We start from the raw sequence: 18,633 nt of genomic DNA, 5'->3' as shown, positions 1-18,633 counted from the left end.
ACAGCTCAATGCTGTCAGGGGACTGAGAATAGCATCTTTTTTTTTGCCAAACTATGCGGTAACCTCTTCAAAGCAGTGTTGTTTGTCTATTATAGCAAACAAATGCTGCAGTTTAAAACTAAATATGCAACTGACCCTAGTAGAGTATCGCCGAATGTGTGAATACTTTCCAAATATAAATTGCATTACTGTATGTGAAAGTGTAAATAGTCTTGTATTCTTTTAATGTATATCACTCTTTCCAGCCGTGTGCCTATCCAATTAAGATATTCTCATTGGGTTCTAGACACCAAAATTAGTGTCTGTATTTTGTCTAAGCTAGTGCTATGTCATGTAACTGTTTAACAAAGTAGTACATATGTTTGTGGGTTTTATTCCACACTTAATTGTGTGATTTGATCTAAAACTTAAAAATGTTTCTGTCAAAATGGTATTGTAAATGTCTATTTGCTGTGGTGTAGTACCTATAAGTGCTAAATAAATAGTTACTTTGAAGTCATGATATGTATGCTTCTGAAAGTGTAAGTAATAAAATTAACTTTAACCTTTTTAATGTTTGCAAAGCAAATGAACGGATGTCAACAACATCAAAAAAGACTGATTACAATAGAGATCGGGAGTTGGAAGAACATGTCTATCAGAATAGTGGTTACAACTATCAAACGGATGACTCTGGATTTAATCGGGGAGTTGTTCATTCCAGTGCTGGAAGAGGACCTGGTAGGTTACCCCATCCTTAATATATTTATTACTATTTTTAAATCCTACTTTCTCATTGGTGAGGCTAGTCCACCAATTTGTGATGGTGACTCTTTACTGGGAGAAGTACAGAACAGGGAGAATTGTTAGTTGATTTACTCAGTAAATAGGTGTAAAGAGATACTATAAAAGTCTGAATTACTCTGTAAATAAAATAATTCATGAGATTTACAGTAACCTGATGGCTTGTTAAGTAAATACTATATTGTTTTGTTGGTGTTAAGCTAAATTAGGTCGCAGCGATCATCAGGAGAAGATAAAGGATTTGTCAAGAGAATGTGCCCAAAGAGTGAATAACCTAAAAAGTTCATCATCATCGTCGTCATCCTCATCATCTCACAGGAAAGTTGTGGACAAAACGCAGAAGAAAGAACTTGCCAGACCAAAAGGTATAATTATTTGTTTCTAGTTAATGCTTGGCATTTTATAAAGGCCCACTTTTTTCTGGAGTTGACTTGATTGTATTTTTATATTGCCTATAATAATGCTACTAATAAATGTAAATAGCTCCCCCGAGGTTCATTTTACTGTTTGTTTTGGTCACGAAAATCTAAGTTGTTTTTATTATATTTTAATTCTAACAAAACATTGCAGCTTGCTAAATTGTAAAACCATTGGTTAGATCTATATATAACTCCAGCATATCAGGCTTGGAAAAACACCTTGTTTTTAAGATTCCTACATGGTGTTTTGGTTTTCGGCAGACCAGTGTGCTAATGGTTGGCTAGCTGGAGCCTAAAGAGACCTATTGGTGTCTTAAGACTTTTGAAAGCTCACCTGAGTGGGCCTACAAAATATGACTAGACTTGCTGGACTTGGCTCCTGCGTGGTGCAAACCCCTGATACATTGGGACCTGAGAATTGAAAGAAAGTATCTCTTGCTGTTCTAGGTCACTGGTAAACCTGCTTTTCTATAAGCAGTCACTTGTCTGCTGAGGCTAGTTAAGACTAGTGTTATACATGTGTTTTTTGGCAGGCAGTTAATGCCAGAATAAATGCTGTATATTTTTATTTGGCTTCTGCCCGACTTTAATTGCTTACCTATGTGCCGTATTTTGCCAGTCCCTAGCGCAGGGTCTAGTAAGCCTGGGTAACAACATAAAAGTATACTAAGTGGACATCAGCCTATTCAAGGCATATGCGCCCCTGCTTGGGTATAATGCAGAATAAATGTTAATAGGGCCCAAAAATTTTTTAATTTTCTTGGTTTATTTCCTATTTCCTGAAATTTTGGGGTTTCTACTGACACCCAGATCCTGCAGTGAGGTTACAGTAACAAGCCTCAGTTTCACCTGTAAATATATGGTTTTACAATGTATTGCAATAAGCAGTTTTTATTATTATTTATTTAGAAAAATAAATGCAAACTGTTTAAAGCGTTTGAAAGTAGTAAGTGAAATTCTGTGATTACATTGTGTGTTGTTCCCTTCCCTTTAAGAACCATCATCTGTAGGTGTGGCAGGCCATTCAAAGTCTTTTTCGGTAACGCAGCTGAAATCTAGTTCTCCTCCACCTGGAAATGGCTTCAGACAGTATCCAGATCCACACTTCTTCAGCAGTCAAGGGAAAGGTCCATATAAGCAACAGAGATCTGACCATCAGTCCAAACAAATTTCTTCCTCCACTACAGGCCAATCTGCAGTTTCTGAACCAAAGCAGTTAACCCGAGTGAAGAACAATACTCCAACTGGCTATGATACAGACAGCAGTCTTGAATACAGAGAAAAGGGGACTGGCAGAAGCAGAAAGCCCTGGCGGCCTATGCGAGAGACTCTCAATGTGGATAGCATCTTTAATGAAAGTGAGAAAAGCCAATCGAGCCCACAGCATTTAGCAAACTCTAATGGTAAACAGCAGACTGTTAAGGATCAAAGCCATAACCACTGCTTGAAAGAGAGTCCTAAGAAAAAAGTTCTGATGACTATTTATGAGGATGAGATAAAACAGGAATCTGGCAGCAGGAGTTCTTTGGAATCTCTTGGGAAAAGTCAGTTGGAAAGGAACAAACTTAATTCAGAGTCCAAGTTGTACCATCTTGACAGCTGGCAGATGCAGAGAGCGGAATCTGGATATGAAAGCAGTGATCACACCAGCAGTGCGTCAAGCAATCTAGATTCTCCAGTAATTGAAGGAACTAGCTTTGCTGATATGAAAGGTCTCCAAGAAACAAGTCTGTGCAGGTAAGCTTAGTATATGCACAAGTGTAAAATAGTCTTCACTCTAAATGGCTTGCTACTTTTTAAATCTTTGTACCTGTTGGGGGGGGGGGGGGGGGGGGTGTGTGTGTGTGTGTGTGTGTGTGTGTGTAAAGCCTCATGAATTATAAAGTATTTTGAGAAGAGAACTGCTAACCTGGATGTTGGTCAAAACAGACCATAGAACTTTGTTTTTATGACTATACTGCTGGGTAAATGCCACCAGCATAGAACGTGCTGATCCCTGGTAATGACCCAGAGGACTTGATGCATAGACCACTTTCTAGTGGTTACTTCTATTTTAGTATTGCCCATTTGGACAGCTTACTCTGCATGACATAAAGAAACCCTTTTACCAAGAGACACACTTTTTTCGGTTTGCATGAATGAGCCCTTACGCTGGTCTAGCATTCATGTATCTGTTCTGACTTTTTTTTTTTTTTTTTTACACTTCTTGCATGGGTAAAGCAAAACAGCTATTTGAATAAATGAGTCCTCCGTGGTTGCATGTCCCATTGTTTGTTTACCTTATTGACCAAGAAGACATTTGTAGCAGACACAATTTAGGACTTTTTCAGACAAACTTAATTCCCCATATGCCTTTAGTGGTTCCTATAAAGTGCTGATTTTGAAGTGCCAATATTTTTACCATCCAGTGAGGACCATCATAGGGTGAATATCAGAGTTGCAGCTCTTTGTGGAGTACCATGTTTAAATAGTATTTCTCTTCCACACTCGTCCCCTGAGGTTGCCTCTCCCAACTCTGTACCTTCTTGAGCTAGTTGTTACTTCATGGAGTTGCTGCACTGTTGTTGCCATTGGATATAGTCACCATTGCATTTTAATACTATAACTTGTACAAGGTCCACTGAGTTGATCTTATCCTTAAGTAGATTTGTACAATGACTAACCCCACCTATCTTTACCAGATGGTAACCGAATATCCTGCTTATAGCTGGCAGAATATAGTGAGGCTTGTAAACACCTGCAGAACAAGAGGTTCTCCAGGCCTCGTCTGTATCTTGCACCATTCATTTATCCCCCCCCCCCCAAGGCATCCAGTCAGTAATGCGAGAAGCGGTGCTATAACATAAACGTAGTGCTTCAATCATAGCACCTAGCATTAAGGCCAAAAAGGTCACTCAGACCATAGAATATTCCTCCACATGCTTTCTAGTAAGCTTTAATCACAATTTCATGTGAGTTTTAATAATTTAATTGTGACCCCTTAAGAGAACTTGTATGCCGAAGACTTTGTTTAGGTGTATCTTTGCAAGGGGAAATTTAAAAAAGCAAATTAATATTTAAATATTTGTTTTTTATTTGTAGTTCAACATCAAATAAAAAACTATATTTTGTTTTGATCAGTGGTTAGGAATTCCCAAATAGCCACTATATAGAACTAGTCTAGGCTTTCACAACCCTTCCCTCTCCTTTTAGCCTGCAAGTCATAAGGAATTTTATATGGCTGTTGAGCTTTACCTGACTGTCTTCTACAGTGGAAGAAATGTATCCCTTAAAGGGATACATTACCAACAAAATGTTTGCTAGTTTCTTGGGCAAAGGAAGCTATGGAATCATAAGCGAGTTCTTTTTAAAACATATCTTTCACTCAGGTAAAGTTCAATTTTTCATGTAGATTTATACTGTGTGTGTGTGTGTGTGTGTGTGGTCTTTATTATTAATATAGTAATATAGTTGATGAGGTTGAAAAAAGACACAAGTCCATCAAATTCAACCTATTTTGGATCTCCTGCGTTCCCTAGCTTATATTTGAAATTGATCCAGATGAAGCCAGATGAAGCAATCAATTGGTAAAAATCCTTCCTGACTCATTATTACAGTCCTATTTCTCCCTGGATCCAATTCTATAGCACATTTTAATTAACGGTCGTAACCCTGGAAAGGTTCTCTGTATTGACCCTTAATGTATTTGTACATAATAATCATATCCCCTCTTAGACGTATCTTCTAAAGTAAACTTGGATAACCTTTTCTCATAACTTAATGACTCCATACCCTTTATCAATTTTGTTGCCCTTCTCTGATCCATTTCTAGTTCCAAAATTATTATTTTATAGAGTTTCCAAGAACTGTACTCCATATTCAAGTTAAGGTCTTGCCAATGTTTTATGTGGTGGCAAAATTACACCTTCTTCCCTTGCATCTATGCCCCTTTTTATACATGCCAATACTTTATTGGCTCTTGTGGCTGCTGCTTGACATTGAGCACTATTGCTAAATCTACTGTCTACAGGCACTCCCATATCCTTTTCTATTATAGATTCCCCTAAACTTATCCTGTTTAATTTATAGATGCATGCTTAATTTCAACTTTCTTTACCCTGTTTATACTAAAATCATTAATTTTGCGTTGTGTTTTAAAGTTTTTGTTAGACTTGGTGTTTCCTGCACTGCTAAGTGCTGATTGTTTGCAGTTCCTACTGAGTAAAGTTTTCGGTGTATCCTGAGGTTGTGATCAGAATTTGTATATCTAGTTGAAAAGATGGAGTCATCGCTTTTTGTGATTGGTTTGTGAATAATATGTAAATGCATCAGCTTATTTATTTTTTTGAGGCAACTAACAAGCTCACCAAGAACAGAAATGAGTAGTATTAAAATTTAATTAGTTTGGCAACAGAATGAGTTCTCGGTCTAGAGTATTGTTATAAGCATGTTTGGATTAGTGCTATGACTGCTTGCCCTCAGTATAACATTCTGGAGATAAATCATGATTATCCAATCTGTATGCAGTTCTCACATTTGCAGAATTATAACTTCATCCTTTAACCTAATAATCTCCATCTGTCACCCCTGAATTGTCACTACTCACTTGGAGACCACTTGGGAGAAAAGCAGGGATGATGTGGATGAGTAGATCAGACATTTCCCAGCAACTGTACCTTTTTATATAATAAATAATGTTCTCCCTAAGCCTAAGTGAACAAGAGGCAGGTTGTATGAGCTGCCAGGAAGTTCATAAAACATTGATGCCTTTAAGAAGTGTCCGTTGACTGTCTGTAGCTTGTCATAGGGGATTGTATTGTGAGAGTTGTCCATGAAGGTTATAGAGAGGTTAGGTGCCTGCCAGGAGTTACTGCTTAGCAAGATAGAAGGCACATGGTAAAGTTTGTTGAACAGTCAGTCGAGGTATATGATGTGTTCCAGTTAAGCAGCAAGCTTTGTCCTTTTGGAGTAGCACTTGGGCAGGCAGTGTTTTCAGTGTCTTAGACATTTTGCCTGTTCATAGAATGAAGAAAATAATGAATGCTTGCTTCACCTCAGACTATTTCTTAGTTGATTTAAAGATACAACAGCACAGATTAAATCATAGTAGTAGTTTGGAAAGATGAGGCTTTGTTTTTTTTTTATTTTGTTTTTTTTTTAAAAAAAAACAAAACCAAAAACCTCTTGTATCCTGGTACAAAGGAAACGGATGTCTGAACTTCTCACTAAGAAGGTTTTATAGTGGTTATTTAATATGTTGGTTGCTGAAAAATGATAGATCCATCTGCTACCCTAAAGCCTGGTAATGACTGCCATGGTTTGCATCTTTAATGGAAATAAAAATAAAACATGTTAAACATGTTTAACAGCATTTTTACTAGCTCATGATAGGCTTTCCTAATGAGCTTACTACACCTGTTAACTCTTGTACTGAGCAATATGCATTCAGAAATGCACACTGTATCTGAATGCTAATAATGACACAAGTGGGTGTGGCATATGCAGTTCAAGAGTTAGAAACACTAGTAAAATGCAGGAAATCAACGCAGTTGGTACAAGGCCTACAACGATGAAAAATGTACTTGTGACAGTGGTTGGTGAAGGAAAAGCAGTACAGATTTGTATGCCATGTATACAAATGGTCACAGTTCAGGAAATGCAACCCTGAACTGATTTCATTCATGCTGAGGTTTATAACAGTGTTTCCCAAACCCAGTCCTCAGGTCCCCCTAATAGTGCAGGTTTTCCAGGTCCCAAATGAAATAATTAGGACCACCTGTGGATCTGTTACATTGAGTCAGTCAGTCATGAATACACCTGTGCTCCATCAAGGAGATATGGAAAACAAGCACTGTTGGGGTACCTGATGACTGGGTTTGGTAAATGCTGGTTTAGATTGCTATTACGAAGTACACTATATAGTTATAGCCATGGTTATGTATCCTGCTTCAGTAAGAGAGTAGGAAATAAAAAAAAATAGGTGGTGTTACTGTACAGAATGAAATAGTCACTGTGTGTAAGATTTGAGAGTATTTGGCTAATTCTATAAACTGGGAGGCTTTTTGAATAGGAACAATTTATACACCATCAGGACAACATTGAAGACTGGAAGGTAACATTAGAAAAAACTTTATTACTTTCTATGACACTTGCCTGAATAGTTTCCCACCAGGTTTGGTGGACTCATACAGTAAAAGTATTCAAGATTGCATGTTACAAATATATATATATAATATAATATTTTTCATTCATTTCTGGAGAGGTGTTGCTAGTTATGGGACAGAGGTTCAGGAAGGAAAATCTTTTTAAGCTGCATTTTAAATATATTTATAACTCCTTTCTTTCCTAGTTGCATAACTTTTGAACAGTGCACGCATTGTCCTCGATAGCATGTAATATGCGTTCTATAAACATTTAATTAAGCTCTTGTAGTATAAAGGCATTACATTTTTTTTGGACATCAGTTTTATAAAAGAACAGTTGTCTTTTACACTGAAACATCTTTGTATGTACCATAACTGGGCATTCAGGATATTAATGTAAAAATAAAGCTGTAGTGTATATGGTGTGATTTGGACATGAACACTCATAAATCTGACTAACCTGTTAACTTCAGTCTTTTCATCACAAGCTGTAAAAATTGGACATTGCAAAAAAAAAAAAATTGTAGTAAACCTTTTTTTATTTGTCTTAAAAAAAAACACAACAAAAAAATAAACACGTAGTGTTTGTATATTTGTGTGCAACAAACATGGCTGGATTATATTTTGCTTTATCTTGTGTGTAAACATGTTAAAGGATCATATGGTGTTAAGGTCCTTTTGCAACAGCATCTGGTATCGTATATAAGTGGTGTAGTAGGCTAGTAAATACATTTTTATTTATTATCCTGATAAAGTGATTTGATCTGCAGTGTATGTTGTCCCTCACAGGCCACAATGATATACATGTGTTTGGAAGGTTGTCTGCATTAAAATCAGCTTTTAATAAAGCAAGCACGATTTTTAGCTTATTAGCCATACTCAATACTCAAAAATATTGATTCCATATTTATTTCAGTGACCAACAGCCAGGAAATGGGTTTCTTTCTACCTCTCCACACAACAGAATTCAGTTAAATGGTAAGAGGCTATCTGAGTACATTGCTTGGAAATATATTTGTATGTGTATAGATAGATAGCTATATTATATAGAGAGAGATTTTCAGTATGTGCTAATATTGCATGACGGGGTTAATTGATATCAAGACCTATGTGCATTTTTCAAACAATATTTTTTGCCTTTTTGGGGTTTTTCTTTTTTTTTTTGTTACATTTGTTCAAAATAGATTTAAAAAGACATCCTGAATAAAAGTTGAATTGAAAGATGAGATTCTCGGATCCATTTCTAAGAATGTTCTGAAAACCAAAACGTACTTTAAAAAAACAAAAACAAACAAAAAACCTGCTCTTTTGTTGATAATGTAATCCACATAGACATGATAATCTGTAATCACGTGTCCAAGCACTGCTGAATAACTTCATAAGCATAGATGGGAGTGACCGGGCAGTTACAGGACAGATAGATAACTCTTTAAAATGTAGTTCAGTTTATTTTAGATATGGTTCTTCACATTACAGAAAAACAAGTGTGCCAAGTATTACGGTCATCTCATGGATTCATTGTACTACAGATGACAAAATATTTTACATAGAACACTATGGATTTCTTAAGTATTCATTGTCTTCTTCAGGTTTAGGTACTAATTTCCAAAGGTCAAAATACAGACGGAAATAATACAAGCACCAAAATCCTGACACTAAATACTGACATTTAGAATATACCAGTGTTAATACAACATGGACAAAATTCCAACATGCTAAATACCTAAATGGTTAAAATACAGACACTGATAAAATACAGTGTGATAGTGAAAATGCAGACGGTCACACTGGCCGTGCGAGCTGATCTGGCAATAAACAGTGAAAAAATAAAATGTCCAACAAAAAAAAGGTCCTCTGTGGGCCCGCTGTGTCCTGTAGTTCACCTATGTAATATTTAAATAAAACACTCCTCGTTACAACCACAATATTTTATTAAAAAAGAAAATCTTGCTTATCAACTCTGTTCTTTATAATCCTGTCTTGTGTAAATTTTTAATCCAAATTGAGTGACGTTAAAAATAAGAAGCCCAAAAAATATTCCACTCTTCCGTCTGGCAGGTTGATCCCCCAGAACAATCCAGCTGGAACATGGGTAGCAAAACAAAATGTGTGGAGAAGACGACGCAGAAGCAACTCTGCAGAATGAGAAAAAAAACGGGCAGCAGGTCTATTTATTGACCTGCCGGCTGCATCTGATAGCATGGGGAAAAGCATTCCTGATGACGAGAGGGGCCCCCCTGCTATGGTGCCACCAGTCCCCACTGGCTAACCTTGGGCTGGTTAGAGGAAAATAGTGTGCCACCAGTCACTAGGCTGGCAGCCTTAGAGTTAATATAACTGGGCAGAGGGGCTGTATGCTTTTTTCTTTCACTGTTTACTGTCTCCGGACCCGCTCGCATTGCCGTTTTAATGACTGCAGTCTGACTGCATTTTGACTATCTGATTTTATCCGTGTCGGGATTCTATCTATGTCTCTGTTGGTATTTACACTGTTATGTTTTTGTTTTTTTATCATTGTCAATATTTACAGTTTTGTGAATCTCGTGCCAGTCCTATTTCCGTCTATATTTTCACTGTCGAAAATTTGACTACCACCGCTTCTTCATTATCTTGGTGATCTTCAAGGAAACCATTCAACAATGTATTGCATTTACAACTCCAATAGATGCCATTCTTCTGTTGTGCAGAACTTTCACCACCATTTTCATTAGTTTGGCCACAATTAGCATTTACACTTGGCAGCTCCCACTTAATGCAGTAAAGAGATACAGTGTGCATGGAAACAGGATATCCTATGCAGTATTGCCATAATGAACGTCGCTGAACTTTGTGAAATGTATGGAACACTTGAATAAGAATTCCATCCTAAACTGGTAACTACATTTACTGGTGGATGTCACTTAGTTATACTGTAATATGGAATGCTGCTTACTCGGGGTTCAGGGCCCTCCAGTACTTGCTCTGTTGTTAATGTCTTCCTCCCCCCCTTAGAATTTCCTGTTCAGACAAATTATAGGTTCACGGGCGTGTGGTCAACGTTAGTTTGACGCAGTGAAGAGTATATTGTGGGCCCATTACAGGGGAATATCAGACATCATATAAGTAGTATTTTTGTATAACAGACTGAATTTTTAGCTTTGGGTGGAGTTTTTTTCTTTAAAACAAATATTTATTTCTACTTTTAATCAATTCTATTGAACACTACGACTTTTCTATTCCTTATGTCAACAATTTAATTAGTGCAGGCTATAATAAATTGGTAATTTTGTCCCATCTCACTGTTCTGATAATACTGTAGTGATTATACAGTCCAGAACATGAACATCTGCCATATTTAGTTTTGCAAAGAGCCCTGGGCCAAACTTCTCATCTGAATCACTAGCTGGTTTTAGCCATGCATGGTTGTCTGTGTCAGCCAAAGAGAAAAATAACGCATCTATTTTTAAATGAACTGGAATCCTAAAGACAAACCCTTCTGGTGTCGGTGAACATTACTCACTTGAAGGCATGCCACTCTCATGTGATTAAGTGTCCTTGGTGGATCATTACTGCCATCTGCTGTAATCTCCACACATCTGTCTGTCTGACTATTCTCCATAGCGTAGTATTCATGCATTTCTTTATTTTATCTTTTTTTTTATTTATTTTTTTGTATGTGCTCATAAAACAGGAATTACAAACCCAAATCCCTCAGTTTTGGAGGTATCTACTTTGGAATGTCATAGATAAAATAAGTGCAGGCATTCTGTGTGTGTTTTAATAAGGTGGCTTGACTTAAGCTGACTCGCAACATTGTAATTCTGGGAGAGCTTCAGGCCACCAGGTTATGCTAAGAGTTGATAAACCTGCTGTACTTGTATAAAGATAATGGGCAGATGAAACCCCTTAGAAGTATTTACACTGCCTACAGACTAGCTAAGTGTTTTTAAATGTCACCTGTGAATTACAGTCCAAGGGCACAAATAAATCACTATGGTGCTGCTGCTACTTATAGTAGTAACGGCAGCAAATGCTTATCTGTGTCCATGTTTGAATTCTGATTTGATGTAAATTAAAATACAATCTTCTATTTAAGGCTTCAGTAAAGAGTATAATGGTTTGGAGCGTAATATATGTGAAGGTAGACTGTCCCCAGATCCACGAGAATCCTCACACAGCCCATCTTGCCAAAGGTAGTATATCATTTTTATAGAATTTTTTTTCATTGTGTATATTGGCGGAAGAACATTTTCAAAAATAATTGAATATAGCCCTAAAAGGGCTATGATAAATGTGGTAATATCTTTTTAAGTTTACAAAGTAACATGAATGTTTTGTATTGTAATTAACACTTTGAGGTCCTATGCAGTAATATTTTATTTTTTTCTGATAAAGGAAGCAAGCTGGCGACTTTAAAAGAGATGTTCGATCACCAACCCTTTCACCACGGAATAATAAAGATTACAGCGTCAAAGAGATGCAAATGAACAAACATGAGGATTCATGGGAAAGTTCCCATCGTCTGAATTCCTGCTCTTCAAAAAATTGCTGTTTGCACCTCGAACATTCACCGTTTTCACAGACAAATGTGCTAAACGCAAATAGACTAGGAAGTCCTTTGCTGCAGCCGCCTGTTTCTTCACAGACAGTCTTGCAGTACATGAACACTTACAGTTCTGCTCCTGAAGATAAACAGTCCTGCAACAGAGATGACACCTGCTGTGACTTTAACAGTTTACCACCTCCTCTACCCTTGAAGAAGTACACACGAAGTGCTATACCTAGAACAGAGCAAAATTTTGCACCAGCAACCACTGCTACACATCTGGAAACATTGTCACATGTTCATTCATCAGGTTTGGAGAGGTATTCCCCTGGGGATTTTGTGAGACCAGACTCTGATGTAGACTACTATCCAAAGAAAGATGCATTTCAAAGTAATGAGCTACAAATGAAAACGCCAAACCTGTCTGGATCTTCAATGTATGATGGTCGGTCAAAGATGGTTCAACAAACTTTAGCATTAGATCCAATTTCCCATGTAAACGGTACAGTTGCACTCACTACATACTTTTCTGTGGACAACTGTATGACCGACACATACAGGCAAAAGTACCACCAGAAGCCGAAGGTGTATATGACTGAAAGACCTGCATACCACAGGGAACCTGGTCACTTAAAACTAACGGGAACAGTTATTGAACCTTCATACCCTAGAAACCTTGATAATGCTCACCATTCACTATCGCGATCAAAAGCATCATATGGGAGTGTACCTTGTAATAGGTAGACTATTGGTTCATCACTTTAATACTTCTTACAAATACTCCATGGAGAGGTTTCAAACAACTTGTCAAATTAGGTGTTGTACAGGACACATCTGATTTTAGCTGGTGAGCATTCTTTTTGCTGTCAAAAGTGCACATTTTTAAAACTTGGCATAAGATAGGGTTGTGTTGGAACTGGTTTTTTGAACAATCCTTCTACTTGGCAACTCCCAAACCACACAACATAAATACATAATTGATTTTTGCAAATTGTCTAGCTACAGTTGTCTTGTATTGAACACTTGTTTTGAAAATAATTGTGCATCTGCAGTACAGTCTACAGTAGGCAGTTACTATATACTACGTTCAGAGAGAGGCCAACTTTTCGCTTCTGTTAATAATAAACAAGAAAGGAACTTATTGTGTTCTTGCTCAGAGGTCAAATTAAATGACAGGCACTGTGTTCATAGGAACCTGCACATAACATACTTGTATAGAAGTTATTACCTATACCTTTTTCATAGTCAGAACATACTCTCCATACAAATGTTTTATTTGTTACTAATCAGCAGGTGAACAGAAAATCTCTTATCTAAATTTTGATAAAGCCTTTTTATATTTTTACATGACCTTTTAGGTAAAATGTCAGATTATTTATGGGATTGTATTAAACTTTTAAAATAACTTGTCAGTCTACGGTGCGGTTTCACAATGAACAAAAACTGGAAAGGTATTTTAACTTTCTGCATAAGCGCTTGCTTGAAGTGAACCTGTTGCATAAACACAATGTTGGCAGAAATTTAGTGGTGTGAACTAATGAGATTGTACCTATGGTGTCGCTGGCTTCTAGTGAATTGATCATGAATATTGATTTGAGTTGTCAAAATGCCTTCACTATAAGGGGACAGCTGAACTTATAAGAGTGATCATTATGGCAGCACCCAGTTAGCAGTTTAGATTGAAAAGGTATGTCAAGTATTCTTAATATGTAATACTTTATAAATGCACTTTTTCTATACGCTCTTATTACCTGACTTCTGCTGCTTTCAGAACATTTCCACAGTGTTTCTTCTTGGTTTTAGAGTAGAGTTTTACCTGCTGTCTATAGCATTTATATATAGCAATACTCACAGCTCTATAGTTAAATGTTTCCATCAAGTTTCATGGTTGTTGTGACTGCTTGCCTAGACTTTGTACACCCATACGCCATTCAATGTTGTGTAACTTTGCATTGTGGGCAGCCCATGACTTCATTCTTGGGAATTTCTCAAATGTTAATTATGCTCCCAAATGCTGATAATACAGCTTCAATTGGCATGGTTTATAACCATTAAGTACAATGTGATGAATGCTTTTGTGTAAAAAATGACAAGTATTATAGGAGTGATACCTTTATTGGCTAACCCAGTGATGGGCAAACTTTTTCAGGAGTGGGCCAAATAAAAAAGAAAAACTTTAGGCGGCCAATATAATTTATTAAAAAAACTCAAATATCGAAATATATAATACAAATTTTTTGGGACGGGAGTGTGTGTTGTATAGCAGTGTTACCTCTATAAGTGCAGCGATCGTACAGACACAGCACTTATTTAAGCAGGTTGTTGCAGATCCGTCTTTCTGGTGAGCCACTAGCTGACAACACAGCAGCCAATCGAAATCCGCCTTAGTATATGGCCCAGCTCTTCTCACATGACTTTCAGCCATTAGGGGCGGGCAGGTGTTTGAGTGTTGACATACGAAGTGTCCTTTTAGGAAGGAGGATGAAGTGTAATGGAGGAAATAGCTGGGAAGGTATAAAAATGAAGGTTCTGACACACAGGGTCGGCTCTAATAATTTTATGCATATTTTAATGACATTTTTTAAAATATTGGTGGGCCGGATAGAACCTCTAAGTGGGCCGGATCTGGCCCACGGGCCGTAGTTTGACCATATAAAGAAATCTTTATATTTGCTAGCTTTCAGAGCGCAGGGCCCCCTTCATCAGGCAAGTTTACACATGAATACAAAATACATCCTCAAGTGACTTGGAAATCTAGCTGAATTCAGCCACTAATGGAGCACTTTTCATACATTTCCAGGAATTGGAATATCTGCTAGTGCTTGTTGGGTTCATTTTGAAGTGGAAAAAAAATATTTTTAGTGTGTTAATTTCCAGATGGATTATCTCTTTGGTATTGGGTTTACTCAGGAAATGTCAAGAATATGGTAGCATTCAGGGAACATGAAGATAAAGTGGTTGCACACTTTTTGGACAACTATCCCAGCCCCCGTTCACTGTGTAGCAAATAGGTGGCAACTCTATCCCTTATCCTTATTCTCCAGCTAACCGCCATGAATTCATGGTGCGATCTGGCTACAGGGAAGGAAAACTGGTTCGGAAGGACCCACTATATTCTGTACACAGGGAATTATGTTACAAGGCAGTTTGCAAATGTGGAAAACCCTGCAGCAATAGAATATACATAAATAATGTAACAGACCACCTGTGGAAATATATTTAGATTATCATGAAATTTTCTCCATGTTGTCATTGGAGCTTCCGCTTGGAAGTTTAGCATTTCTAAATGGCTTAAAATCTGTCCCTTTGTAGATTTGAAGGTCTTTTTATCCTTCTCATGAGAGTAAAAAAACTATTCAAATTGCAAATTTGCGTGAAGATACTTCTGTAGTACAGAATAGGAAAAAACACTACACACCTGTCAAAATGTTGTATGAATTGTGAGGCATGTGCTGTTTAATGGGAAAATCTATGAAAATAAAGGTATCTCAATCCTAATGCTTCAAGGATGCCAGAACTATGCCACTTGGAAATATTGTCAAGAAAATGGTTTTAAATGGGTTGAACTCTGAAATTGCTGATATAATTCATTGGCTGTGTGGGCAGCAAACCAGGGTTTTATTTCAAAAGCTTATTTTTTTCTTAAGATTTCATTAAATAAATCAATTAAGCCAATATAAAGTTAAAGCCTTTCAGTAGACACACTCCAACAGAAACTACATTTTTCATCTAGACTTGGTCAAACTGAGCTGAGATAATAATCATACTTATTTTACCTATTCAACAGTTTAAATAAAGTGTTTCTTGGGTACCTCTCCTTGTAGAATGTGACCTCTCTAATCTTTGTATGGCTTTGCTTCTGTGCCTATTTAATATACATTTTATGTGTACTGACATGGAAATATAGATTTGTACTACAGGAAATTTATATTTTGGAACTGCTTGTAAAATAATACTACATACATGTCGTAACATTTCTTTTCCTGTGTTGGATTTGGAATTTGAACTGTGTTTTGGTTTTTCATGTTGACGTTGCAATGTGTTTTGAATTTAGTTGTCGTTACACATTTTTTTGTAAGCTTTTGTACATTCTGAACTAGACCATTGATATTGTATCCATATCAAAAGTAAGTTAATGTGCAATATTTAGTGCTGAACTGCTTTTTCTAGAGTGATTTACTAACCATATGAGCCTAACATTATTTTATATATAAAGATTACTCTAAAGTGAAGTGAAGATCATTCTCGCAGCATTTCACCCTTTATCCACTATCCAAAAAGTTTTAGTTTTGTGGCAATGAGAGAATGTTAGACTTTTTGAAGTAAATGGATTAAGCAACTTTTCGAGGATACGTCCATATCTTGTATTTGCAGAGTATTTTATTTTTTTGTGAATTCACCTATATTATAATTGTAATGCTATTAAAGCATTATCAGGGATATTTGTCAAAGCATAAGCTGAACAATTTGAATATTCTTATTTTTCTATCCCTTGTGTATCAATGTCTTACTGCGACAAATGGGTTTTAAGAAGTTTTATCAATGTAAAATAGTCTATTTTATAACCAGTTTTGACTTGACATACTCCCCAAAGTCTAGCAAATTGCTAACTCCTCCATGGACAGTAGAGCTTTAAATTGCAAATATTTAAAATTTTTTAAAAAATATAGATTTTACAGGCAACTTTTGCACTACAGACATAAGGAAATTAAAGTTTATTAAGCAGTTTAAACAAGTGTAGAGCAGTAAAAGGTTGTTTTAGAAACTGCCACATGACATCTAGAAGACTTTTAAGGAAAAAAAAATGCTGCTATTTCTTATCCCAAGGGACAAGAGCACTTGTACGTTGCTTCGGAACATTTGCACATGACTATTATTATTCTCTATAGCGAAACAATAAAGTGGCCAGTTTTAAATATTGTATCAAACTGTACAATTGTCAAAATTTATAGCCATAGAAAATAAAATGGGCATGACATTTATTTTTATTTCTAACTTTAACGATATTCTCCTTTTCTGTATAAAGCATATATGAATATGTCCCTATGTGAAGACAATCAAAGAACAAGTATCAATGTAACAAAGCCTAATTTTTAGTACTCTCCAGCACTTCAATGTGCTGTAATGGTTATTCTGCACAATAAAAATGTGGTATGTGCATTATTACAGTGTGCTGTGGTCTATATTGATATATTTTGATTTTTCTCTACACATCTTGAGCCGTAAGGCTAGTGCCCACTAAGCTATTTTTTTTGCAGGATGCAGAATAGTTATAGGAGGAATTGGGGGTGGAAAAATTACTGCAGTATTTCTGTCCCAGGTCCCCCTGAATCTGTTCTGCTGCATTGTTCCAGACCTCTCTGGTTGGCGGGATGGGAACTCTCTGACCCCACCCTGACACCTGGCATTTGTCACATCAGTCTGGCAGAAAATGAGAATGTTTCACCCTGGTTTGCTAGACTGTCCCTGAACTAGTGAGGAGATGAGATGTTGCAACTGGACATCAGAGGACAAATGTGTTGCTAAGATGTGTGTGTGGGGGGGGGGGGGGGGGGGATGTGTTGCTACAGAAGCAAGGAAGGCTGAATGAGTTACCAGATCTGGCTTGGCTTGCTCCCTATGGCAGGGGTAGGCAACCTGCGGCTCTCCAGGTGTTTGTGAAACTACAAGTCCCAGCATGCTTTGCCAGTAGATAACCAGCAGATAGGTGGCAAGGCATGCTGGGATTTGTAGTTTCACAACACCTGGAGAGCCGCAGGGTACCTACCCCTGCCCTATGGGATGTGACAATACCCACTACACTGAATTTTACAATTTGGTCATCCTATGTGTGCTACATTTGGTCACTGATCTGATTTTGTTAACAGACAACCAGAATTGAACACACAGATGCGTTCGTAATCATTTTTGAATTCAGGTTATTGATGCCATAGTTGTCAAAAAACAAAACATACTGTTTTCAAAATGGGCATTTTTCATTATAATGCTGATATAAATGTAGACAGACAAAACAATTTTTGGGCTAAACCAATACTCCTGAAAAGTGCTTTTCCTACCCTTCTGGCCAGGAGTGACCAGATTCTTCTGCCATTCTTATGCCTTTTTCAACAAACACTCATTCATGATCCACAAATAGTGACCTGCATTGCATCTACAAGCAAGTGTGCCTAATTATCCAGTAAATACACTGTTTGAAACTTTGTCCTGAAGATTTTAACCTTGTGGATGGTGGGAGGAAGTGAAACGTCACTTCAAATTCTAACCTACTACCAATTTTATAAAGGGGGGTGGTTCTAGTATTTTACCTGTCTCTCCTTATTATCTGTTTGCTTCCTTTTATGGCTTTAATTAGTGATGAGTCAGGTGCCAACAACCTGTTACATATGTCACTTTTGTGTGTTAATGATTTTGGGGTTTTCTTTAGGAGTGTGATTTACTAATAGAACATTTTGCGAGTTTATATATTAATCCTTGTTCCACACCTCAAGTGCTGTAATTTTCCTTTCTGTCCTCACCCTAAATTAGTTTATATTTAAGTTACATAATACACACGTTTAACTTGTAGGTCATTTCAAGTAACCCAATTAAGAGCTAAAATTAATATTCTATTTTTTATACTCATGTGTAAGTCTGTCACTATCAGATTATCTCTGCATATGTTGCTGCAGCAAGATCCCTGCCACACACAGAAGAACAGACTACTAAAATCTACCAAATACATACATTATTCATTCTCTAATAAAAATATATATTTGCTTACGATGTATGTCCAACCTTGAAAGTC

At 36.9% G+C, this 18,633-nt stretch overlaps 1 protein-coding gene across 1 annotated transcript in view; it reads left to right on the top strand.

The window, feature by feature from the left end:
* The window catches only part of USP53 (ubiquitin specific peptidase 53), a 33,318-nt gene extending 16,306 nt beyond the window's left edge, over positions 1-17,012 (top strand). Inside the window, exons 10-15 of the mRNA XM_075200334.1 lie at positions 565-720; positions 984-1,148; positions 2,198-2,939; positions 8,241-8,302; positions 11,400-11,496; positions 11,699-17,012. Of these exons, the coding sequence (XP_075056435.1) occupies positions 565-720; positions 984-1,148; positions 2,198-2,939; positions 8,241-8,302; positions 11,400-11,496; positions 11,699-12,593 (2,117 nt within the window). The 3' untranslated portion in view covers positions 12,594-17,012. The remainder of the gene's footprint in view (positions 1-564; positions 721-983; positions 1,149-2,197; positions 2,940-8,240; positions 8,303-11,399; positions 11,497-11,698) is intronic.
* Positions 17,013-18,633: the final 1,621 nt, after the last annotated feature.

This window comes from Mixophyes fleayi, chromosome 1 (genome assembly GCF_038048845.1).
Source record: "Mixophyes fleayi isolate aMixFle1 chromosome 1, aMixFle1.hap1, whole genome shotgun sequence".
Classification (NCBI taxonomy): domain Eukaryota; kingdom Metazoa; phylum Chordata; class Amphibia; order Anura; family Limnodynastidae; genus Mixophyes; species Mixophyes fleayi.
Note: the sequence above shows the minus strand (reverse complement) of the source record. Positions and strands in the feature narration are given on the sequence as shown.